Here is a 27,354-nt window from a genome sequence, read left to right on the forward strand (position 1 = left end):
AAACGGCATGAAACCGCTGGTCGTAACACTGACCGTTCCAACTTCTACCGTGCTGGATTCGATCGCAAGTTCGATCATTACGGTTGAGGTGATCTCGAGCTCGAAGTTCGAGATCCGATCGTCATTAAGGAGCGGAACTTTCGAAGCAGCTACTTACTTAGGCTACGATAACATCGTGTATAGGTATTGGCATTGTTTCTGGATACACGCGTCGCTGGTTCCCTTCTTCGGGAACATAAATTTCACGGCAGACGAAACAGCTCCGTCGGAATAGAACGAGCGAGAATATGACGTTGTACGAAAATAACTTATGGAGGAATTCTATATCGGGTTAGATAAACTACGAATTTTTTATGAACTCTGGGATTTTTATCGTTGCGCTTTGGAATTGAAATTATCATGAGGCGAGTATTATAAAAATATTTTGGTATCTATGATGAAAATGTCTAGTCGCATGTTACTAATACCATATCGGACGAAATAAAAGAATATAATTGACTACTCGATTCTTTAAACTTGACATGGATAGATTTTCATCTATTCTATCGTTTTATGATGCTAATGTGCCGCTGGAAATTAAAAAAGGTAACAGATGTTGAATTGATATAGAGAAATGTTGCGACCAAATATTTTGTTTTCGATTTTTTAACAATTTTATGGAAAAGGAATTACAAATAAAAATATAGTTCTAAGAAACAATGGATAATACGTTGTTTATTAATAAATACCGTAGATCTTATTTTTAGGCATTTTATATCAAAATTATGCATCGTCAGTTTTTTTCTTCTTTTGTAGAAAACCAGCTTCCTGATCTTTTAAGAAGATCAATTTTCTGAAATAGGTATTTTTCTTATTTTAGAAAACAGTTCATGTTCAGAATTAATTTCCGCGTGTATCTCAAAATTAAAGAATATTTCATCTCTTCTGGTGAATTGGCAAAATGAGACACAAAAGAGCCAAACTAATCCACATCGTTCAGATTAATCGTTCAATTTCTGAGGAATTAAACACTACTAAACACTGTTTTGGTACTAAAATTGAGAAACTTTCAGAATATAAAGTTGATCAGCTTGGTTTATCAGTGACCTACATGTATATAAACGTGATATTATCTGAGAAATGACTACTACAAGCCAAACACTACTAACTAAATACTAATATATAACTACTAAATACTAAATACTACAAACAACGACAGGTAGTACGGGAAGAAGATAAAGCGATACTATGTAGGTTAGTAAATAGGAAAACTATTGAAAGTTGTAACAGAATAGAAAGTTTTCTCTTGTAAATTGATATTTAAACGCGTAGACATTCAAGAATTATAAAAAATTAAAGCTTTCTGTTCTTTTATGAAAGAAACTGCTTTCTCTGTTATATTCAGAACACGGTCTTACGGCACGATGTCGAGAATTTGCCGAATAGTTGAACTGTTAAGGTCGCGTGCTGAATATAGGAGTGTAAAAAGCTTCTGTTAAAGGTGTGCTTACGTCCGTTAATAACGTGTCCTGAATACAAAATACCCAGTCCTTGTTCTTAGCATTTCCTTTGTGCGTGAAACTTTCCTTTAAAATCGCGAGATGTGAATACGACAATTACGTTGTACGAACGAACGATAATAGCAAGATTCTCATCGTTTCCACCGAGAACACGTTCTAATCGTTAAAAACCCACTAAAAAGATTAGAAAGCTAGAGATGAAAGTGAATATAATTCGAAAGAAAGGTATGCCACAAATTTTTATTATTTCTATCTCTTTATAGAGATTAAATTAGAGAAGTAGAATTATTTTTGTTTAAATAAAAAATCTGCCATTCATTAGAAGCGTATAGCATACAATTATTAATATATTCAATCGTATTAATTTTTATTTTCTTCTTCTTCATCGTCTTTTTCTTTCTTTTTCTTTTTTTTCTTTCACATATCGACTTGCAAATTTTTGTTTCGTTATTATCTTTTTCATGGCTATAGTTTTCCGTTTAATGAGACATATTAAATGATCGAAGTGATCTCTTTTCTGTGACATTATTTTCTAAAATAATTGTATAGTTCTCTGATACGAAAATTTATTAAACGTTTTACAAACTCTCTCAATATCACTGCGATTCTTGATGGAGGAATTTCTCGTTGCAATAACTTATCTTATCTTCATGAATGAATTAATGATGGACATTTTAGTTCAAACAGAGTTGATAACGCATCGCTGTGTATGTTTCCTGCGAGTATCGGAATGTTTCGATAAAACTGAGTCATTTAACATCCACGAAGCAAAAATATGAATAATACGAATCGAGTAACGTTGTCCACTAATTAATAATAAATTATATCTTCCATGCATAAATGCTCAGAATTGAAATGATTTAAAGGTTTTATTTTCATACCGCGAGAATGTACGATTTATTAATAAAATATAAAAAAAAGAATCTAATTAAGTTAGTAATATATGTCTATCATAATATTTCAACTAATTACAGAATACGATGTTGAAATTAGAACATATTCGAAACATGAACGTTTTGTGTACCATAGAAACTGATATCTGAATCGTAAACTAAATTTCAAATTAACAATTGTGAAGGTTTCATGCAATATCACGTTTATAATCGATCATGATACCTACCATAACTATCAGAAACTGTAATATCAAATAACCATATACGAGTAATGCAAATCATCCAAATTATCCAGTTATGCTAAATAACAGCTCGCATACTGAAAATTACTACGAACAAAATGAACATCTTTAAAACGTACGAAGAAAACAACTTGCGTTACAAGCCAAATAACGAAGCAAAAAGTTTCTATCACATACACGCTCTAAATCAATATCGTTTATTTGAGGTATAACGACGATAATCGAGCAATTAGTAATTACCAAACCAAATAACCATCCGCGACACTCAGTATATGCGAAGTTGAAGTGGTTTCGATTTTGAAACGAACGCGTGGAATGGAACAAGTGGAAAAGAATAAAAAGGAATGTACTAGTAGAAAGAAATGTAGATTCTGAAAAAAGTTATAAGTGGTAGATTGATTTATTTTAATTATTAATTAATTTATTAATAATTTAAAATACAATGATCATACGCAGGAAATAAATTGTAGTTGGAAAAAATCGATACAATTAATCTCATATAATTTTTACTATTTATTCTCCGTCTGAATCTGCAAAGGCGACACACGATAAAAATACAGTACGTTTAAAACATAAATAATATAAATGGCAGAATTAACTGAAATGTCTTTTTGTTTCTACTGCAAATCTTCGCTTCTGGCATTTACATCGTTTACCATTTCAATTGCTCTATTCGCTATTATCAGTAAATACAACGTCAAAAACCACGTAGCAAACCGCTACAACTACCAAACGCCGCAAACAACAGCGTACGAAGCTAAAGGGTAGCAACCGCAGGATGCATCGAAAAACCATAAGCGAGGCTCGTCACGTCGTAATCCAATTTCGTCGATGAACGAGAAGTGGTCTGTTTAAGGCGAAAGACGGATGCGTTAACGAAGACGTCTCGTGACAGGGAGGGAGAAGAAGAGCGATACCTCTCTAGCTGTTGGGTTGCCGCAGGCCCGAAGCGAAGGCCAGGCATCGAAGGATTAACGTAGCCTAATTCGAGCAGCTTAGAAGTGGCGAAGACAGGAAAAGAAGGGTCGGAAGCCGGTAATTCCAGAGGCAGCTTCGCAACTACCCGACAGAACCCGTCCAGGGAATAAAAAGCGACCTGATTATCCTTTGTTTTATCCCCGGGGAATCCGAGCGGCATCCCAGCGCCGGATTCGCCGCAATGGAGCTAGGAAAAACTTTTTAAAGACCGCCACCGTTCCTCCACGACGGCTCTTTCGTTCCGTGACCTGTTTCACTGAGCAGGAACTTTCGGAATTTCGTTCCAACTCCTTAACCGAGACTCTCTCCAGCTCTTTTCCTCCCTTTTTCTCTTTTTCTATTCGTTTCCATTTCTTTTCCCTTCCTTTTCTTTTCCCGACGACGAACACCGCCTCGCCAGATCGGCGAAGCCACCTGAAGAAGATCGAAAAGAACTCCCATCCAGTCATCCCTTCTCGATCCACGTCGGGGATTTAGCATAAGGAGCAAGGCAAACACGAAGGCGGTCGTGCACGTAGACGCGTCGGCGAATCCCATGGATCGCGCCGCGAGGATCACGGGATCGGAATAAGTTCACCATGGTTCGGATAAAGAAGCACTTTTATCGCTGTAAAAACGGCCCATCCGCGACTGGCCGCCGTGCCATGACGTTACGCCCGCGATGAAATTGAAGAAAGATTCTATTATACCTGTATCTTTATGGTCGTTATCGTTTAATGGATCACCGAACGATATCCTCGAGCGGAGACACACTAGGGATTCTGCTCGCTCACGGGATACTATGGGAACTCCCGGATGCTTTACGATGCGGAATACCGGGTACTTTTGATTGCGCAATTCCGCACCGTGACGAATGCCTCTGTTCCGAGAGATCTTAGAAAAGTTGTTCGCGCGCGATGGTAGCAGGGATCGATCTTGTGACTTACACGAGTATTCCGACCTGTAATTAGAGAGATGTGAGATTGAAATTCAGAATCGGTGATATACGTAGAGATTGATAAGTTTTCGATTGGCTTAATTAGTTTACATTTATTAAAAAGTTACGCAACGTTAAAATATTGAAAACTGAAGAGAAAAGAATTGGATTAAAAAACAGCGTAAAATATTTTGAAATTACTAATTGGTGTGCCGCAATACAAATATAGATAAAAATTATTTGTAGAATATAATATAAACATGGAACAAAGTAACTATTTTGAAAATATAATATGTTGCTAATCTCGTTTGTTGTATAACATAATTTCTAAGATACTTTATGGTAAGAATATTCTGAATATTATAAATTCCATTCCTGCTTATAAAACCCTTATCATCACGAGGTCTAACGTTTTGAATTCAGCCCTAAAAGAATTATACCGTTTACTTACGGGATGAACTAATATAAAATTCTGATGGTAGACCCATAGTACCACATAGTACCATAGAATTCTACTGATTAAGATGGACAACAGTTTTGTTACACTTCCCACTTATCTAACTACGTCTGTCATACAAGTACCTATATTTACAAACGTGATAAAGCGTAGTATATTTTTAACCAAACACGATGCTTACCTCACAAATTTTACTATAGAATTATCTTCTTCCAAATAGAATTAGTATTTCCAATTTTATCAGCCAACTAGAGAAGAATTTTACATATTCAATCTCATAAGTATCTTTATTATACGAGATACAAAATTTATTATATAAATTTTACTATATATTCCCAATTTATTTATCAAACATAACTGAACCTTTGAATAAACAGAATTGAAATAGTAAATGATGTAAATGTCAGAAATGGGGACTTTACTATCTTAGCAGATTTAGAGGAAGAATATGGTAAAAATTGTATTGGATTAGTTAAATTTATTCATTTGTACGCTATAGGTTTATCTCTCTCAATCACAGTTTAATTGTCATTTGTATCGTTTGTTCATTATTAATTGACATTTACATTTCAACCTTTCGATTGTACTTATAATTTTATCAACCAACTACAGAGGTTTCTGCAATGTACATATTATAGTAATGCACATTAATATTTCAAAAAAGCTCTCTCGCTTTCTCTCTCTCTATTTGTTGGTTGCTAAAGAGCGAATGATTTAAATATCGCGTTGCATATTTTACGAAAATATAAACCATTCACTGTAGCTTGAAGATACATAAACAATTTCTTCTTAACAATAACGTTCAATTGTACGATAGATTTCTTACCCAAAATTGTCTTATTTTCACGTACTAACACTAGGACATTTGTTTGCGTTTCGCGATTTAAAAATTCTTAGAAACTGTCCGAATTACGAAATAAATTTATTCTACATAATTGTAAAGATGTTGTATAGTTTACGCCAGAAGAAATTGGTGTCAATATTTCCATAACAAATTTAACATGTCATGGAAAGCAAAGAATACTGGCTTTGATAAAAGACAACATGTAATTCGTCATAGAGTAAAAGGTAAAATATATCGTGAAATTGCACGATTATTATTCGATGACACGACGAAGAAGACAGCATCGAAATTCGGAAACAAAGTGAGCAACCTCTTTTCTGTTAAAAATCTTTTGTTACACGTTATTGTTAGAAAGAAATAGTTCGTATTATACAAGCAACGCGATATTTAAATCACCCCCTCTTATACAAAGCAACAAACAGATACTGTTGCGTCCGAATATTAGCATGTGTAACACATTGTATTCATTTCGAAGTTCGTGTCCAATTCGTTCTTTCCACACGTCTGTAGGTTTCCTGTCTTCAGTTTTGTTCGAGCGCGAGGGTAACTTTCCCGCTCGGAATCGTAAAAAGGAAGGGACAGAGGATCCCCACGGTATGTTTCCCTTAATCCACGACCCACTAAATATCTCCACTCATATTTCCCTTTTATTTTCCTCGCAAACTAATTTCACGACGCTTCATAGAGGCGGCGAGCAGGTAACCACCGCGAGCACCGCTTCCCATAGATACATCCAGGAATGAATCCGCAGAAATGAATTCCGCATGCGAGAGAGAGAAAGAGAGAGAAAGGATCCGGTTAAATCAGCCGCTTTATGCGCGGAAACCGTGGACTCGTTCGTCCGCTTTTATTTCAATTTCGCAGTACGTACGAGACTCGTTAAGGGTGCTAAAGAAAAGCTGGAGAAAAAAGCGTGGAGAACGAGAAACGGAAAAATAGAAGCGTAAAACAACTATGTATATGTATGTAGGATGCTTACACTCCAACCTATAAACTACGAGACATTTAGTAGATTTGAGATGGGACGAGTTTATGTCATAAAAAATCAGAATTATGAAACGAAAGTTTGCTACTGTGGTGAAACGTGGATCATAGAGTTCCTGAGAAGTTAACTTTTTGGTATCATTCAATTTGTGTATCATTATATGGTTTTATTTGAATATACGAGAAAAGAGGGATGATGAATATATAGTTTTCTTTTTCTCTTTATTTCTTAGCTAACTACCTTATAACATAATAATGACTACTTCAACAGACTTAGCAAACTTTTCTGCAAACATAGATATTAGGGCAATATCATGTTTGTAAAATCTTAAGAAATACTTTTCCTTCGATTATAAATGAAGTTCTTTTTATTGACTTATCAACGTCAGATTTAAATGAACAAAATTATATCGCAAGACAAATTATTACAACTGCTCGGTAAAATCATATTTCTAACTTAAAGAGAAATTTGAAGGAGCCCTAGCCTCTGGGAAACAATTCATCCGAGTATATTGACGCTAGAACTACCAGAATTTTTTATCACAAATGATGGATCGACAATTTTTCAGATATTTTATAAATTTATAATTCCAGCTATCGTACGTATAAAATATTTCCTTCTACGTATTTTTCATTTTAATTTCGTTGGCACAAGCTCGCGCTTTGTCCAGTAATAATTCTAGCGTTAATAACATAGTCAGCAGGAGATCCAATAATAAATAAAACTGAGAAATATTCCAAATTTCTGGCTGGTTATATATACATATAAGATAGAGGAGGAGTAGAGAACAAATTCCTCGCCACACCTTGGGATTACCAGCAGGTTAATTACACGAGAAAACGTAGCCTCTGTTTACTACAGTGGCTATTTGTTTTGCAGGTGTTATCAGCCAGGTGATAAGCACCCTTGCACCGACTGTGAAGCCGAGCACGCTGACACGAGCGTTCTTCTCGCTCTTTTTCCACCATTTCCCCGCATCCTTGTATTCCACGGCTTGGCGTCGACTCGGAGGGTGGCCTGTGCTGTGCGGTCCTCGAGCCGGAACACGGAAGCCTTCGTGGCGTGCACCGTTGAAAACGCGCCGGGGGATGATAGAAGATGAGCGCGACCGGTGAAGGAGGGGCGAGAGAAGAGTGAAGGCAGCCACCGAGAAAGCTATCCGGAACAACGAAGATGAGATGGGATGCCGCGCTCTACCTACTTTCTCTGCTGCTCTTCTCCTTGGCCAATCTTTGCTGGGCTCTCGTCGAAACTCGAGGTACGTGCGAATTTTCGGACTCGATGCTTCCGTCTCACACCCCCTGACGGCTCCGAGATTAATTCATCCGATCGAGACTATACTTCATCTTACTAGACGTTGCCCGATAAAAACCTTGGCGAACATCGTCGAAACCAATTTCCACGTGAATACTGTTTTTGTTCTCTTGATATATTGCACAGTTAGAGGATATCGTAGAAGATATTGAAATGAATTTTTGGGCACGGATTTCGGAACAAATATTTCGTTATGTTCTACTGTCTCTTTTTTTTTTTTTTTTTTTTTTTTTTTTTTGAAGTATTTTTAGATAGAAAGAATACCCTCCTTTTTTGCTCCTCCATTTTTTCCTAGTTTTTTCAAGGGAAATATGGAAACCCGCGGACCGCCTAGAGGGATGAGTTTTTCATCTTTCGGTTAATGGGGAAAAGGTTTCTTTGAAACGCGGAGAATAATTATGCGAATTCGAAGAATTAGTAAAGATAGTTTAATGATTATTAAATTTCTTCGTTAGAATTATTCCACTTTTATTCGCTGAATAAATTACAGAAGAAAGTAAATTCCGAAAAATAGACTTGTTGGCCGTTAAAAAGATTTTATTTCAACAAGTATGAAGATTTATTTTAAAAGAGATAGGCAGACAGACAGAAAGAGGGAATTAATAATCTAGCTAAAATTAGAATAACGTAATATTCAAATATAGAATAAATTAAATTAAACAACAAGCAAATTCGATAAACAAATATAAATAACATTTTATTCGTACCAAAAATTAAAGTAACGTATTTCTCTTTCATTTCATCTGTATTTATTTATATTCGAGAAAAAATCAAAAGCATACAATCGAATAACACGATCAATGTATAAAATTTTCTAACAAGAGCAAATGGAAAACAGCTTCGTCTGGACAACGGAATAAAGTAGCAGTGTTAAATCAATGCAAACATGTTTCCGATCTCTACTATCTCTACAATTTCATCGCAAAAAGGAACGCTGGTATTTGCCTCGGTTTCCAGCGTTGATTCAATAACGAACGAGGAGGTAAGAGGAGGAAGTTTTTTCCCCCCGAGGATAAAAAATTCCCTAGCATTGTTTGAAATTCCGCGCGCGATACTCAGCGGGAGAGGTGTTACCCAAAATAAAGAGCGGCTGAATTAAGGATCATCCGGTTATCAGATACGTGCCGACGCATACGATTAATTATATAGAGCATTCGTGGGCCGCTCTGTCGGTTGCTTAGGAATTTTTCGCGAAGGGGTGAAACGCTATGAATATTCATACGGCATCGAGCTCGAAGTCGAACATAATCCAACGGTTCGACAACGTGACAATCATTTCTGATTTTCCCTTAATTCGACTCGCCACCACCGGTCACTGGTATTCAAATCGTGCGGGTGTAAAGCGGCGAACATTTAAATTCCACGTACTCACGACGATTCAAATTAAACAATTCGTCGGTCGCAATTATTCGAGCCGCACGCTCCACCGTAGCCCTGCTATTTTAATTAACCGGAGAAATAATAACGTCAATAATTGCGTCACTCGATTCTGCGCTCTTTTTTTACGTTTTTCTCTCTTTTTTTCCTATATTAAATTGTAGTTGCACGAATGAATAAACGAGCGAATGGACGCGAATAAAAGTTGTTAAATATTTCTATTGTTTGACTGGAAAAATGTTCGAACAATAGGAAATTGATTCTTCGAATTGTTTGAATTGTAGGAGATAAATTTTGTTACTGCAAATTATGCGTTGAGGAAGTTTGTAAAATTCGTAGTTCTGGCTGGCTTTTAATTAAAATAACGATTACAAACTTTTTAATATATTTATTTATCGTTTTATATAATTTTTTTAGGATTACTTGATGCATAAAGTAGTAGTAATAAATATTCGTGGATATTTTTATCATATTTTTTGATTTATTTAACAAAATCATTGCGATTACTAGATTTAAATACTTTCCTTTTTTAATTCAACTTTGCCAATGTTGATCTTAAAAAATCTAAAATATAGGAGTTCTTATTTAATCGTCAGGCGTGTATAACCCGCTTTTTGCATTTTCACTCTACTACACCATTCTCCACTCTACCACGAATATTTCTACTCGACAAAAAGGGAAATTTCTATCTGCTTGGAACATAATATGATATTAACAAAACCACCTACAACCAGCACCGTAGCGAATGAAAACAAAGTTGTTCGTTCAATCTTACATCCTAATAAATACAAAAATTCGACAAAAATAGCAACAACCGAACTCACTTATTTACTTTTATTTTTACTAGATAAATAATATGAAAAACTACAAATTCGTACTTACTCTAGAATTATTGACAATTGAAGCACGAAGCTTGTACGAATGAAATTCAAATGAAATTCGTATGGAGAAATACACAGTGCAAAAAGAGAACAAATAATCATTTCTCTATATATTTTATGAAAAATCAATCTGAAATCTGCAGAAGTACGCTATTTCCAATCTACAAAAATTATTATGAAGAATTTTGAACTGGTTACTTTTACCTCCTCTAGTAACAAACGGGGAAAATCCCTTATGTATATACAAAAATCACTTATGTCGCCAAAAATACAGCGTTGTAAATTTATGAATTTATTATGAAAAATTATAACTTGTTCATCATACAATTAGTTGTTCCAGTAACAAAGGAAAAAATAACTCCATACCCATATACATACAATATACCTACGTACTTCATCAAAAACCACTCAAATCCCCATAAATGCTGCATTGTAAATCAGATATAAAACTACTATGAAAAATTATGAATCGGTCAGGTTGACTACTTCGGTAGTTTCAACGTTAAACCAGCTTAATCGATCGTCGATGCGTAAAATTTGACAGAGGTGGAGAATGGAAAAGGAAGTACACGTGACTCCGCGCCGCACCGGAGGAACAACGCGTCCCACGTAACGTTATTCGAGCGACGTAATGGCTGTTTACCATACAAGGCAGACCGGGGGAACTTAACGATTCGACACCGGCAAAAAACTCGGCAATTATACGCAGCCGCCGACTAATTTGCAATTGACTCGCGTGCGAATCCACCAGTAATTATTAGTATCGGCCCCGCCATTATTGCTGGGCTAGAGGTCCTCACGTTCGAAAGGGCTCGCGCGATATTGTATATTGCCGTGGTCGTTGAATTATGGAAATTGGTCAGCTCGCTTGGCCGACAGCTCGCTAATTAATTATTAATGCAAGCGCTACTTATTAGTCGTTACGCGGCTCCGCGTCGATGGACCGCGAATGCCTCTGATTTTTACCCGTTCAAAGACGCCCTTATAATTGGCTCGTGACTTATGGTAGCCGACCAGAGGATGTCTTCTGAAGAACTGACACGCTGTGCAGTCACGACTCGTTCGTTGTTCTAACTGATCGTAGTAGAATGTCTTTATTTTTAATTAATTATAAGATTTTTCCCACTCGATTTACATTAACGAATTCTATTTTTTATCTTGACGATGAAATAGGTCCCATTAATCTTTTTCTTTCGTTGCTACTTCTTTATGAAATTTAAAGAACTTGAAGTATTCATAATATTATGAGGAACTATTGGTGAGTTCTTAATGGGTTAAGTAAATTGCGAAGGTAATCGAGTATTTATTTATTGTTAGAATTTAGTATTTCTTGAAACTTCTTTGTTTATTTTATTTTATTCGATACAGGGCAAAACTGTAATCTTATAAAAAGATGTTCGTTTGATTGAAAATAATTAGGAAATTTGCTGACAAAAATTAAGGGACAGAAATATTATTTTTTTGTTAGATGTTTATCATATTATTCGTTTGTTATTACATTATTTTATTGTACTGATCACATCATGAAACATGTATTTGATTTTTTATAATTCACGTGTTTTCTTTTTAGAATTGATTTCAGTTGAATATTAATTTTATTTATTCTTTATGCATAAGTGAGGTAGTATTATTATTTAAAATACGAAAGACAAGTAAAAATTAACTTACAGTTCTCAAATATCGCGTTGAATATACATAGATGAAATGTTCATTAGCATAATAATTAACGACCAGAATCAACAATTAATAACACAATTAATAACGATTTTTTCAGTAATTTCACGCAAAACGTATAAATATATCGTACAAACACATGTGAAAATTCCAAATATATATAATATCGCTTTGTTTTCCACAAACCTGTAAATCATCAATTAAAAAAAAATATTTATAATTATTTATATGTAATATATAGTTTTGTATTAGTTTATACATTATTATTATATGTTATTATATTTTCTAAAACATACCAATGTAAAATGCCTAAAGTATTATAGAAATAGGTTCGTAAAATTGTTCGAAAATTAGAATGAAATAATCAAGGAAGAAATTACTTTGCATATTCTCTTCACTATTAATTAGTTCAGAGAAGCATACAGATTTATCTCAAATAATTATAGTTCGACTTCTAAATTTCAGAAGTTATTAATTTTTGTTCGGTCCCTCATTCATTCTCAGTGATTTAAGGGACGAACGAGAAGGGTTTCGAGATAAATGAAGACGATGGGAAACAGGTCACGCAATTTGACCGAATTCCGTATAAAATTTTGAATTATGAAGATTGCAGGCTTCGTTCCCTAAAACGTGCAAATTAATTACTAATAACGCCTCACTTACTACTAATTATACGGCTTAGTAATATCGTTTGTGCTGCCGACAACAATATTCGATGTTGTTCTTCGACTTTCCGCCGAGTAGATTTTCATTAATGATCCGTCAAAGGTGTAATCATTTCTCATTCACCTTTTTTTTTAACCCTCCAACAGCCGCCATTAATTATCGCTCTACAATGTCGTTACGTTATTAAACAGGAGCGCGTTGTGGGAACGTTAGCTCGAAAACTGGATCTTAGAGGGATGGGAAATGATGGCAACTTACTTTTGTTCCAGTTATATTCAAATAATATTAGATTGTAGTGTATACGAATTATTTAATTAAAAATCAAGTTGCGCATGACTTACAAATTTTATTTGGAGCAATTCTAATTAAAGCAATTTAAATTTCATTTTTATCATGTTTGAGTTAAGAACGAAAATAGTTAGTTAAATAGTTGGTGATAAATGTAAGGGATCTAAAAGTTATATAAAAGTTATATAAAGTTATATGAAGTTAACTATATAGAAAATTGATTAAATTAATCAGTGCTAAAAGATTGGAATTATTATTATTCTTATTGTAAGATATTCTATTATTATACATTATACATTTAGCATGGGAAAGAAGATATATTGTGTTAAATATAAAAACAATTGATATCGAGGAAATATCAGTAGAAGGAATTATGTAGCTCGATCTTCATAAAGGTTATTGACTAGAATTTTTAAAACACTGAATTTTGAACGCAACTTTCTCAGTATCAAATAAATAATAAATGAACATCAATAAATTACTCTCTGATTCTACATGTCCTGTTTGCTAACAGAATTTAGTCATCTAAATTTTATGTCAATTTATTTCCATCAATTCTTTACATTTATTTACTATTCAACATGATCTAAATTTCATATCAATTTCTTGTCAACCCTGTTTAAAAAGAACCTAACAAAGTACACCAAAGTGTATAGCGAGCTTTGCATGGATATTAAGTAAAGTTTGGAGAGAAGAAAAATGTTGATACACGTATAATGACACGCAAATGAAACTTTTGTTTAAAACAAAACACCTGCACACGAACTAAGCATAGATCTCGGGAACAGCCAGTTATAAATGTACATTAAAACATCAAAGAATGCACAAGGTAACCAGACACTCGAGTAACGTCCAAGTTAAACAAAACAGAAAACCTCGAAAGGTAGATACCGTGAGTTAGACTAACATGTTAGTACGAAGTATGCGGTTCGAGATGCTTCTGTTATACTTGTCCCTTTTGTTTAGGCAGAAATAGATGCACTTTAACATGCATACTTCGTGCTTCTATTTCTATTTAAAATTACAACCCCGTAAAAGATAAGACACGCGTGTACTTAAATACTAGGTGATTACTAAAATAGAATAGAAAATGCCTAAACCTTCAGGATGACAAAACTATATTTTACGTCCCTTCGATACATAGAATTAAAAATATCTTCAAAACTACAACCCCAAAAACAGAAGAGAACTGTCGTATTTAAATGATTGTACCAGACAATTACTACAATAAAATAGAATATGAAACGGTCATTTAAAATCATCGGCTTCTATTTTTTACTTCATACACATAAAATTGGAAATTTCTTGATTTTTATAGACATGTCGTTGAGCCGTTTTGTGTCTTCCTCGAAATTTTCGATTTTAGCATTCACCAGCTAGGGTATAAATAACTAACCTTTACTCAATTCTCGGCATAAGCCTTTGAAGCTTAGTGGGTTATACTCCGACCCACTTAATGTAATAACGATAATGCATAGCGGATCAATTTTGATCCCACCTTCCCCAAAGCTCTGTGTCTTTAAAGCACATGGATCCAATACCTGCTATTATCTACCGGTGATGGATGGTGCGCACAATTCATGCACGTACGTCGCGTGCTACAGGTGGACAATTTAATCGTGATTCATACTTATAATTATGCATGAATTGAAATCTCTATTCAGTTTTGATGTATTCTACAACACCATTAACAGGATTTGAAATTTTATCTCCAATCTCTAGTCTATTTCGATCTATCGTATTAATATTATTTATCTTAAATAATCGTAAAATTGAAAGGTTTTTCTATTCATTAACGTTACGCGAATATTCTTGTGTATATGCGTAAATTGCATGACAGAGAAGATTACTTTCTCATCAAATATTTTGAAATTTCGTAGCCCTTAAATGAGATATTTTATATACTATTTTTAAATAGTATGAGAATCAACGTAAAATGTTTGTCCTACTACATATCGACTTCAGCTGTTACGTTTTAGATAAAAGTAATTTTTGTTGTGCCGCAGATAAAATTATAAATCTGGAATACGTAATATCGTAGTGTAAAATATCATGAAAACCAGAGATCGTAATAATCTCTGTGGTTCAAGTCGAAATTTCTGACTGTACTTTCTAAATTATATGAAACTTCGTCGTTTTCCTCTATTAAATTCATTTTCGGGAACAAGGGAAACAAACACAATAAGGAACGATTCGCTTAAGTAGCGAAAATTCTTCGTAAATAGTTAGATTATGGTAATTGGCTGTTCCCTTCTCTGCTACGATCGAATTAATTATTACCCTCAATGTAACATAATGGTAACAGTATCATCAGACTATATTTTTGCATAATAGCAGTATTATCGTAAAAAATGCGGCATTTTATTAGGTGTTTTTTAATTATCAATTAACGTTCGATTGTCTAGAATCCCTGATAATAAGACATATAATGCATTTCTAGAAAAATCTATTATATTTACAGAAATATTAATAGTTTACATTTCTCCTACATCTTATTAAATAAATTTCATTTTTCGCTATGCTATTTTTGTCTACAACGTACCAATTATATTGATCACGCCATATATCAGTTACTCGTAACAAAATCCCTCTCAAATAATATTTTCTCTTAATATATTTCTTACACGATATCCCAAAATTTCTGCAAACGCATAATTTTCCACTTTCTTGTTTTCTAACGAACCACTTCCGATATTCTACGGAAAACATTTATTTTCGAGGAACGCAGCGTTGTATGCAATAGTATTTGCCGAGACCTAACAGTTTGCGCGGAAATTCATTAACTATATCAATAAACAGTTGTTGCTTAAGCACTTGCAAACTGCACCCTAATTTTCGATTATACGGCTAGCAAGCGTAAGGCTTTCATCGAAAGCAACGTGTTCCACCAGGAAACTGCTTGGTAATTGGCTATTAACGCGAGCATTTACCTTTGACTCGTATGCCCTTATTACGTATTCCTTTATGACGTTAGTCAGTGTTTTAAACCTTCGTGTTTTTCTCGATTGACACAGGTTTTTCGCTTGTTCCGGCACGCTAATTGCACGCCCAACTTCCCGAACCAATTTCCTCCAAACGATGATTAAAACGAGATTCTTACAAATGGAAAAAAAATATTTCACTGCCGAGGAAAAGTTAAACAGATTAAAAATCTATGATATTTATAATTACGCCATACCATCTGCGCTACATTAACTTTTTATTTGAACTTTTATAAACTCGGGTAGCTCATCGTGTTATTATTAATTAAAAGTTCCGAGCACGTTCCTTGCAATTATTTTTCTCCGGTTTTGTTTCTGTAAATTATCGGATAAATATTTGTCTTTTTATGTGCTATCTTAGTATATAAGTTATAATTTGTAGTTTTGCTATCTTCATCCTCTGAATTTTTATTGACGAATTTCTCATTTTGATAAACTTCTAAATTTCATACAATAGTTTCACCATTTACATTTATTTCATTCCACGTAAAAATAGAAAAAGAAAACAGTGTCCAACTAAAAATGTCAACCCTCTTCACGCGTGTGTCCTGTGCGTTTCCTCTTCCACGATACTTACAAAGTTTATACCAATTAAATTCGTTACGATTTGCCTTACAGTCTTTCTCAAATTACATTTCATATTCAAAATATTCTTGTCAAGCAACGATAGATTTTAATTCATTTGAAGAATAATTTTCAATGCACCAAACATTTCATTTGGTTTGGTAATTTATACTTCACCGAATGTTGGAAAGGATGCGATATGTAGATATATGTAAATGTCAGCAAAATAGAATTTTCATTTTTAACTTTGTTGCGTTATGTTGTTTATCTTGTATTGTTCTGATATTAAAAAATATTTAAAATTTCAGCAATATAGAAAAAAAATTGTTCGTGTGCATGACTTCTCGTTTGTATCAAACATTTTCTTAAAACATTACAGGTCCTTTTCTTTGGTAAAATTAATGCGATTGAAATATAGAAATTAAAAAATCACAGAACAGTTAAAGGAGATACAATAAAGTAGATATACAACGATTCATTTACAAAGATAAAAATATTTATCGAAAAGGAAAAGATTTAAAGAATTAGTGCAACAAAATCCAATATTCCATACATTACCATCTGAACAATATATTAAGTTTGGAATTAAGGTACAAATGCACGATCTCTTGCATTTAACGCTTAGTAACATATTCCGAAGAGGACAGTATCGATTCAGGACACTTGCATAGTGTCTCACGGGGGTTGCATTTAATTTTACACGATTGTATCCTTAGAGTTTCTGAAAATTAGTTGAACTCCGACTCCCAATAGCGTCGCAACACCATCAGATTTTGTTATTATATTCTACGTATGATTTATGCAAGCTAATTTCTCGCCAGTTTATCGCGTGGCCCGATCGTATTCAAAGGCCAGGCGACGCATATGGAAATATACGGCTGTTTCATGTCGTCCGGATTCAATTCGTGATATGTTGCCATATGCTTTGCTCGTTCTACGGTGGAAATTATGCAAGGAGCTTCCAGTCATTCCGTTAACGACGTTTTACTTTAATCTAATTTGTAAGAGATTCCACGTTTCTGCATGTCTGCTCGTACAGACCCACAGATTAACAGATTAATTCAATCTGTTTGTTGCGAGTTCCTTCGTGTACAGGCTACTTAATTTCTTCCTCGAACTCGATTGCGAGTTCGCTTTTTCCTCCCGCGGTCGTTCAGTTGACGTCATAAAGTACGAGCTGAAATTTCATCAACAATTTCTGGCTTCATTTTGATATCTAATCTTTACGCACGTAAAATAAGGAATTTTTATGAAAATACTAGAAGCTTGTTTATTAAAATTCTCAGAGAGATTTTTTCTTTTAATTTAAAAGATTAATCACGATATTTCAATTTGATACGCGTAAAATAAGGAATTTCTATGAAAATATCAACATTTTATTCATACATACTTTCAGGGAATTATTTGATTCATTAAAAGAATTAAATACATACCAGACATTTTTTTGAAATCAAATAATTTCTTTTTATCAAATACAATTCCGTTGATATTAAAGAAACAAATTTATTCAAGTGAAATCGTATATAAACTTTCGTAAAATGCTATCTTAACTAAGATCTTCGTTCAAAATATGTACAAAATACATATTTTCATCCAGTACTTTCTACTAGTATTTTCTATTAGTTATTTCAAATAAACAACCGAGTAATTTGAATTTATCGAATAATTACCTTCTCAAACACAGCTTCCATCAAAAGCGTATTTCCGTTTATCTACCACTGTTACGAATATTCGAATCGCAGACAATTCGAAAAAAATTAATGAAATACACTGTCATATTGATGAAATAAAATTTTCATCTGTTTTATTTCCATCTCGAAATTATACAACATTCTTTCCAACAAAACAGTTTACGAGTAAATAAATCCTTTTATACTCGATGTACACCCAATATTACCTAATATTGTATTACATTTTATATTACGTTATTAATTATTAATTAAATATACATAAATATATTTCTGTTTTCAGCAAAACCGATCTCAAATTTCAGCGCGTTATGTCTTTTTCACAGACAAAACTCCAGATATTAGCCAGAAGCTAGACTCACGATATAGTGTTAGTAACACTATAAAAAGTGATTCGTATCTTGACTTATCATCGAATGAAAATTCTATAAAAACCCTGGTCATGAGGCCCATAAGTTCATGACTTAATTAGATATAGTTCTTCCATAATATAAATTACAGATGCACTCATAAGAATTGTGTAATATAATGCTCATTTTATTTTAAAGGATTAATATATATAAGACAAAAATTAAAGATACTCTAACGAAGCAGGATAAAAAATTTAATGATCGAATTAGAAGGGTTAAAAACTGTCCACTCGTCCTTGTAATCAGTTCTAACTGAACTAGCTTCGTTTCACGATAACACAGACCTAAGCACTTTCGTACAATCGAACCAGTATCATTAACGAAGTTTTACAAGTCGCAAGTTACAAATACTAAATTACTACTATTAATAAATGCGCTTGATTAGCAAATTTAGCGATCAACCAAACGATATCTTAAAAGTAGATAAACTTTATAAATTACGAGTCATTTCATTATCCGTCCGATTTGACGTAAGAATCGTAGAATTGTAAAATAGAAAGTTTAATTAATTAACGTTAAATAATTTACGATTTGCAACTTGTCGATTCACTGATGTTACATTGTTACTTGGTAAATTATGGCGCAAAGGGGCCCTGTAGACACGCACTAGCTGATCTTAAGGCGTATTGCTAGGCGGAAAATGAATCTTTAATAGGGAGTCCACGTTATTCTCCGCATAATCGGCGAATTTCAGTCCGGCAGAGTATTGTCGCGGTCTTTCACGGAGGTCCTAACAATCTCGGCTAATTAAGTTGTCCTTCAATCTACGCGGATATTATTATAAAAGGGATTAACGTCGTTTTAACAGGGCGGAATCTCAGCTCGACTACTTCGACGATTTCGTTTGCCGCCTCGCCGAGGGACAAGGGTGTGCAATCTTCCCCGCGGGACATGCACCTATGGGAATATCTCGTTAAGAACGAATTTACATTTACTCTTTTGTCCTCGGTTTTTCTCCTTTTTCTCGCAGCACACGCAACACGCGACTAAATTATCCCGCAAACGACCGCGATTGTTGCCAAGTAGTACGACCAGACCGCGTTAAAATCGAGCCTCGAGGTGGATGCAAGTCCTGTTAAGAAAAAAAAAAACGCTTCAATGTTTTTTCATTAGGTCCCCTTTGTTCAAGGGAGATTCAAGGATTTTTTTTAACGGTGTCGTCGCTTACGCATCGAGTTTGTTAGGGTGGATTTTTGTTTGCTTTTAGACGCGGAAATGCGTCGTATTCATGGAAATAAGAGAATATTTGTAAGTAAAAGATGGGGTGAATGTGGAAGAGCGGAATTATAAAAAATCAGAGTATTTTTAGATTGTAGGTACGCGGAGAAATGAAAATTATTTTAAGTGAAATGCCAGAGATAAAGTATTCCTCTGGATGATTTTATCTTGCAAAAATTTTTATCCTAGATTATAAAAATATCGCTATGTACGTATTGTATTATCGTGGACGATATTTCTTTTATCGAACTATCATGAAAATTATGTCGAAAGATGTAAAATTTGTTTTCGTTTAAAAATCTAATCAGCGTGTGACAAATATTTTATTAATCTTAGTATTCAAAACTGTATATGAAATGCGTTACTATACAAATTTTTGTAAAATTTTGGTGATATCATAAAAGATCGTTTTTTTTTTTTTACAGATTAGTGGAACGTTTTCTACTAGAAATAAAAGTCCGATGGTATCTGTAAAAAGTAGTGTTTCTTGTCAAATTTTAAATTGTAGATTTCATCCTGTTACTGCACACTAGTACATACAGTGCGCTCTAACCATATGCAAAACCCGAGCAGAATCGATGAGTCGAACATTGTACGTTCCCCTCGTAAATCACTTGCAGTAGCCAAACAGGAAATAGCATTTTACTTGACAGGGATTGACTTTTGGACTTACGTGTACGTAGCATTTTTCACGCGCGTCGCTGAATTCTACGATACTCAAAAATTCTAGAACAATATTTTTTAGCGGGTCCATTCAATTTGCCTTCTATACTACGTTTAATTCCATTTCGTTCCATTCCCAATTTACCGAATACTTCTCAGTTCAGGTAATTTAAATAACGCGGAGCTGGTTCGATCGGAATAGTCGATTTCACAGCGCACCTACGTATTTTTCAATATCATAATTTAATGAACACCATACGCGACGCAATTCACCTTCCAACGCGTCCAAATAGCCGTACAGCTTTGAACACGATCTGAATTAAACGAATTACAAAGCCAGTGCGACTAACAGAGTGTAGAAATTTTGTTTAACAACGGTCTCCCCTTGCCTCCGGTCATTTTCATACGTAAAATTGTTGATCAAGGAAAGAAAGGAAAGAGAACATCGAGTGGAGAGGGAACGAGGAACGAAAAGACTAAAAACAGGCGCGTAAAAACTGGCGCACGCTGGGCGTGTATTAACCGGCGACGGTGAGAATGATAAAAATATAAAGCCGCGTGCCGGCAGGCTGCTCGACTACTAAAACCCCACGGGGGGCGCGGTAATATTGCCGTTAAAAAATCGAGACAATTACCTGGCGAAAAAAATTAAACTGGATCAAGTGCATCACGGTTTGAAAGCGCCATTAAGTTAGTATGGCCGCATTTTACCCGTAGAAATTCAATCGGTGCACTGATGGACAAAGCGGGGGAGAGAAAAATAGGGTGGAGGAAGCCATGACGAGGACGGAGAAACGAGAGGAAAAAGGAAAGGCGAAACGAGAAGAGAGACGAGAAATCACGGTGGAGGACGACGAAGTCACGCTGTACAGAGTACAGGATGGAACGACGAGAAAGGAGGGGGTTTAGAGAAGAAAAAGAAATATAAGAAGAAAGCTAGGCGGATGGAGGGGATGAAAAGGAAGGAAACGGCGAAAACGGTTGAAAAGGCCGCGTCCGTATCATAGATTCCTGACGATAAGACGAGGACGGCTAGCGACAGGATGCAAAGGAGACTGATCAAGAGAGATAAAGATCAACGATTTGACGGAGACAGAGTAGAGAAAGAGTAGGAGAGAAGGGAAGGGAGAAATAACATGGGGTTGGGGGAGAACATAAGAGTCGCAAAGAGGAAATAGCATCAACGAGCAGCGCTTCATTTCAATGGAATTGGCTGCATCAATGCCAATTAATTAGCTGGTAAACTCCTGTCGGTCGTCGGCCTCTGAGTAATTTCATTAGTCCCCGGAGCAGAGAGCCGTTGAATAAATAAGGTCCTGTTTTCACCATGAATACCGTCGTCCGGCATTTCGGGAACGATTCCTCACGTGGGTCAGCCCCTAATCGCTCGATCTACCTCGAAGATGCCCGCACGCCGCTGAGCGATTCGAATCGCTCGTGCCGGCCAGCGCCGCGATCCTTAATCACTCTTTTTCCAACCAACCGGAAGGACACACGGAACTGTTTGTGCTTCCTGACAAACAGTATCTCGTCGTCGCTCACGGTACCAACGCAAGAAACTAACTCGTTTACGTCGAATAATCTTTTTCTCTTTTTATTTTTTTACCTCCCCATTTTTTTCTTTCTTTCCCCCCACTTTTCCTCTCTCTCATACCTTTTTTCCACGTTTCGTCGGCAGAAATTGATGAGGTTTCGTGAACGAAATTTCGTGAGAAGAACGCGGTAGGTGATTTATCGAGACGCGACGAAATAAATGATTTGAGCTGATGAGTCTGACGAGAAAATGGTCGAAATAAGAATCGTAAATTTCGAAGTTTCGATGTATCTGTTTCGATAGTATTTTTCTCTTCTTCTCACTTATATTAATGAAAATTTCTGTGAACATTTCATTTCTGCTTCTATCTTTTCGGAACATCAATCATACAATGCAATGCAACGCATACCTTTCGCTCCTTGCGTCTAGAAAGATGGTTTTTAATATCAAGTTCCACGTATTTCATCATCGTGAAATATAATATAAACACCGTTTCCTGTTATTATATCGCGTTTAATTCATTTTTGAATTTCAGTTTTCCAGCAAAGTGCTTGTTTATCCTGCATTTAATCCACGCTTTCTGTTCCATGCGTATTGCAAATAACGCTTCAGAATTTTCTATAGCTGCCAGTTATAGCTTCAGTTATTTTATGAAATTTTCAATTATTATTGTATTGAGATGGTAGTATAAAATGAATGTTGATTATATAAAATGAAAATCTGTGCGATCGTGTGAAATTAAATTATTTTATGAAAATGATTTCCTCGTAAATTAATCGATTTGATATTATCGAGAAGATTTTTAATGGAAAATTGCTTGCAACCGAATTGAAGAATTTAACGACGAATTTTACTTTGCTCGACGAACGAAGTCATACGGTATTTCGTGGAGAAGGTAAGTATCAGGAAAAGCTTTTAATATTTTAATGTATTATACTCTCGTTCGTTTATTCGAGACGAGAACGATATCTCGAGATACGATTCGTTTTTGAAAGATAGTTGAATTAACTCGTTCTATCTTCCTTTTATCTGCGCATAAGTGCGTTCAAGTTTGAAAACATCGCTAGAAACTCTCATCACAAGAAATTATTACTTCCTCGTTTTTCGAGTCATTTAATACGCGCATAGGTTTTGCTTGACTTTAATTGTTTTCAATTTATCCCAGCCAGAGGTTCTCTTAAAAAATTTTGTCATAAGTAATTTTACATTCGCTTGAGAAATTTTTAATCAATTTTTTAAAATCGTATGGAGTGTTATATGTGAAGTAAATTATACGAATAATGAAGCTTCAGATTATTAATAATGAAACTAACATATTAAAAGCACGTTTTAAATCAGATTTTCCTATTTACCGTGATGGACGTCCAAAATGAGCTGTCGAGTAACTGATTATCTTTCTTTTGTTGCAAAAGTTAAAATAAAAATACACATTTTCCTGCAATAACGATAATTGAAATTTTTAAATGCATATTTGATAAATTTTTTAAAAGAATAAAAGCTACGATTGGAGATAATAATTTTATCACTAAATTAAGTCAACATCAAATGTGGTATTTACCTCTTTACTCATAATATATGTATATGGAATTAAACAAATGATAAAAACACCAAAGAAAACAGCGCATTACGAATACACATAAACGATACGAATTTAATTAATTACCCTCTCGTTATCCGCTCTGACGTTATATTCCACTGGTATCTCCATGGTCATTCATTTTTTGTTATTACCTACTATACTTCATTCCACTCATTCATCATTTAAGATACACAATTAACTCTTTCAATCCTCATATATCTAACTTATGTTTGCAACAAGTATAATTATTTATATCATTCTTAAATTTACGGAAACAAGTTCTCAGCCTTTTACCTTAGCTTTACAATGTTGAATTACGCTTGTAACACAGATTCCAATTCATTAAAGGTGATTTCTATTTGTGACACTTTATAATATTAGTTTGAAGTAAACTACATATGTATATAGTTTAATTTGTACTGAAACTTTCATTTTAATTTTGATTTCTTAAACTAAGTGCATTGTAATTCAATTTTTTGAGATTACTCTATTATAATTTCTAATTTTAATTGCGATTTTAATCTCATCGTTATATGGCTAATATTAAATTGTGTATAATGTAACAGTATTATGATACTGAATAGCTAACGTTAACTGAAATTGCTTACCAAATAAGCGGAATATCACAATTGAAAATCACGAAAGATTATTATTGCACAACAGAAAATTATGAAATATTATTTCTCTGCAATCGAAAATTACAGTCTTTCGTCTGAATGAAAAATCGTGAATGGTTACATGTGTACAAATCTCGTCTAAATGAAATTCTGTTGGAAATCATAAAAAATATGCATTCACAATAAAAAAAATTATAAAAAACAATTTCACTATAATCCAGAATCCTGCAAGATAATTTTCCTTCGCGACAAAAATATCACAACAGATCATATACAGATTTTCGTTCAAATCGAGTTCTACCGAAAACCAACGAAAAGCTTTTACTCCAAAATAAAAGATCGTAGATTCACTCAAACGCAATTCTTTTTCACGATGAAAAATCATAAAAGCTCGTATAAAAATCTCGTCCAAAATCCTATCCTCGACTCGCAAGTTCCCCAGTTCGTATTTCGCTAAAATCATCGAACGATCCATATTTCGTGCGGATCCCTAACAACAGCGTGCAGAATGGTTGGAGATGAGGACGCTTTGGAAGTTTTTAGCCGGGGCTCGATCGTTTGTCCGACGGGGAATCTCATTAACGAGGGGCCATACTATAATTGCGTATCAGGATCGAACGACATTCGCGAATATTAGGGGCTCGTTCGCGGAGCTCTGTCGCCGGAAAATAGTCGGATTAGTCCGGCAAGCAGAAATATAGCAAGCGCGTGATCACTGGCTACGATTAAGGCTCGTGTACAGAACGAACCAGGGTAGGAGAAATCGTTTAATTAACGAGCCGTTCAAGTGACGATATTAGCAGTTATGCGTGAAAACAGTTCGCCGTTATTTTGGTTACGATAATGAGATCGGATCGCGAGGAAATCCTGCTTATCGGGTGCTGTAAATTACGTTTATTTAACGACATTCAAGATGATATATTGACCGCTAATGACAGTCGTTAAATGATAAAATATTTATTATTCTTCTTACTTTAATCTCTGACAAAATTAATAACGCTGACGTGGTATGGATTCGTTTTGCATGTATTTTCGAATTACGATATTGATGAATACGTATTTTGGAATGTCATTATCGTCACCGATGAATTTATTTATTGACATTTAGTTGTAATTCGTAATATAATTACGCATTTATATAACCATATTTTAAGAAAAGAACAAGATGTATCCTGTTAAATAAAACTTTAGCCGTTATGCTTTAATCAGAAGTTTAGAATCGACACTTGTTCATACGAAAAGCTTCGTTGGTACATATTGGACCTATTTCTAGATCCACTTGCGATTGATATTTATTAAGTTATAAGAAGATTTATAAAGGATATTTAAACGAATCACCTACTATATTTACATATATCGATAAGAGCAACGAATCTCAGGATTCCGCTTTCCTTAAAATAAGCCATCAAGAGCTCGAGAACACTTGGGACGAACATCAAGCAAAGAATACATCCGCGTTTCAGTTTGTTCAAGTCGCGTGTACTGTCATTTCCGTTTTGAAACGCGCACTTATTTTTAATGTGCAGTCTCGATTCGTCGGGCCTCTATACAGTACAATCTTCGTACAATATACAACGTACGAGCGACGGGCGAAACGTTAAGTCCCCTGTTTGCGCGATTGTCCTAACAATATTCGTGGCGCGGATGCGATACGGCCGGTATTATTTGCACGATACAATGGAAGCGTTGTGCGAGTAACGATATAAGCGTGAATTACGCCCGTCTGCCACCGGCCGATACAGTGGCTTTTCGCGCTCTAACGATTTGCTTCTTTGACTTTATGTCGCTTGGAACGCGCCCGGATTAGTGACCATTGCGTTGGACTAACGGGGAAAGATCCTCGGACACTGACGATTAAAAGGACCGTATAACTTTTGGAATTACTTGCCACGTAGCTTTCCCGGTAACGGATACCCTTGCGAAGGGGTGAAGTTCACCCTCTCAAAGATAGGGTTGCTTGGCAGTTTTGGATTGTTTCTTGTGAAAATGGTAGGAAGGAATGTCGCCGATAGTCCGAATAGTCGATGTTCGTGCAGATGCATATTTTTGCAGAAAGTGTAACGAAAATGGAAACAAGATAGAAATTTGTTATGCTACTAGTAGGTTAAACGTGTACATTATTTTGCATTGTTTGGTTAACGCGTATCATTATATTTGTTATAACATTTACATATTGGTCAATCGGTTAATAATATTAAATTTCGTATCATTTAGTAGTATCTTCGTATGAATACAAATATTTGATGCTATGAAAATGAAGTTGTAGAATCGGATGAAAAGACACTTCATTAAAAAAATAAGGAGATGTGGAATATTTTTTGTAGGCACTGTATATCTTTTGGATATTTATTATTATTTTTATAAACGAAATTATAAAAATGAAAATTAAATGGAGTTGCTTTAAATATTGTAACCAGTACTTTACATTGAATATTTTATATATCTTTATATATTGTTTGCTTTCTGTATATTTTTGCAGTATTAAATTAGTCATAAATGTATAAATATCGGCAGTCCAGTCATCAGTCTCAATTTAAAGTATATACTTACACTTTTGAATCATTGGTCAAGCGTTGGATATATATATTTATATGTACTTACATATAATACATTATGTTTCGAATTAGAACAGTTCAATCGAATTAAATTGATCGTATCATTAGCTATAATGTGAATTATATAGTCAATAAAAGAGCCAACGAGCGAAACAGTTTTGAAAATTTTTGTCAGGAATGAATATTTGAAAAGGAATAGAACAAAATTAACAGAATAATCGTAAAAATAATTTTAACACCTTGTTTTCCTTATTTTTCGACATTTTTATATTTTCACAATTGAATTGCTTAGTAACCTCGTTCTTCGATAAATTATTCCTTTTGTGTGCTTTGAGCAGATTTTTTCGTTATTATACGCATACGTTAAAAACTGACCATTTTACGAAATTATATTATAAGAGCATTATAAATGTCCTGCTATTACCTTCGAAATAGTCGACAAGCCGTTTTATGTATCTTTGTATTATTATTACGCTAATGAGATATTACAGAGAAATTTACGAAGAAAAACTACTTAACATTCGCTGTGCT

At 34.5% G+C, this 27,354-nt stretch overlaps 1 protein-coding gene across 2 annotated transcripts in view; it reads left to right on the top strand.

Moving 5' to 3' along the window:
• Window positions 1-27,354, top strand: part of LOC132916207 (uncharacterized) — a 71,939-nt gene that overhangs the window by 33,070 nt on the left and 11,515 nt on the right. The window contains exon 2 of one of the 2 annotated variants that reach the window (XM_060975996.1): window positions 7,660-8,072. In XM_060975996.1, the coding sequence (XP_060831979.1) occupies window positions 7,988-8,072 (85 nt within the window). In that variant the 5' untranslated portion in view covers window positions 7,660-7,987. The remainder of the gene's footprint in view (window positions 1-7,659; window positions 8,073-27,354) is intronic. The other variant, XM_060975995.1, reaches the window with a different exon arrangement.

The sequence above is a fragment of the Bombus pascuorum genome, chromosome 2 (assembly GCF_905332965.1).
Source record: "Bombus pascuorum chromosome 2, iyBomPasc1.1, whole genome shotgun sequence".
NCBI classification, from domain to species: Eukaryota; Metazoa; Arthropoda; class Insecta; order Hymenoptera; family Apidae; genus Bombus; species Bombus pascuorum.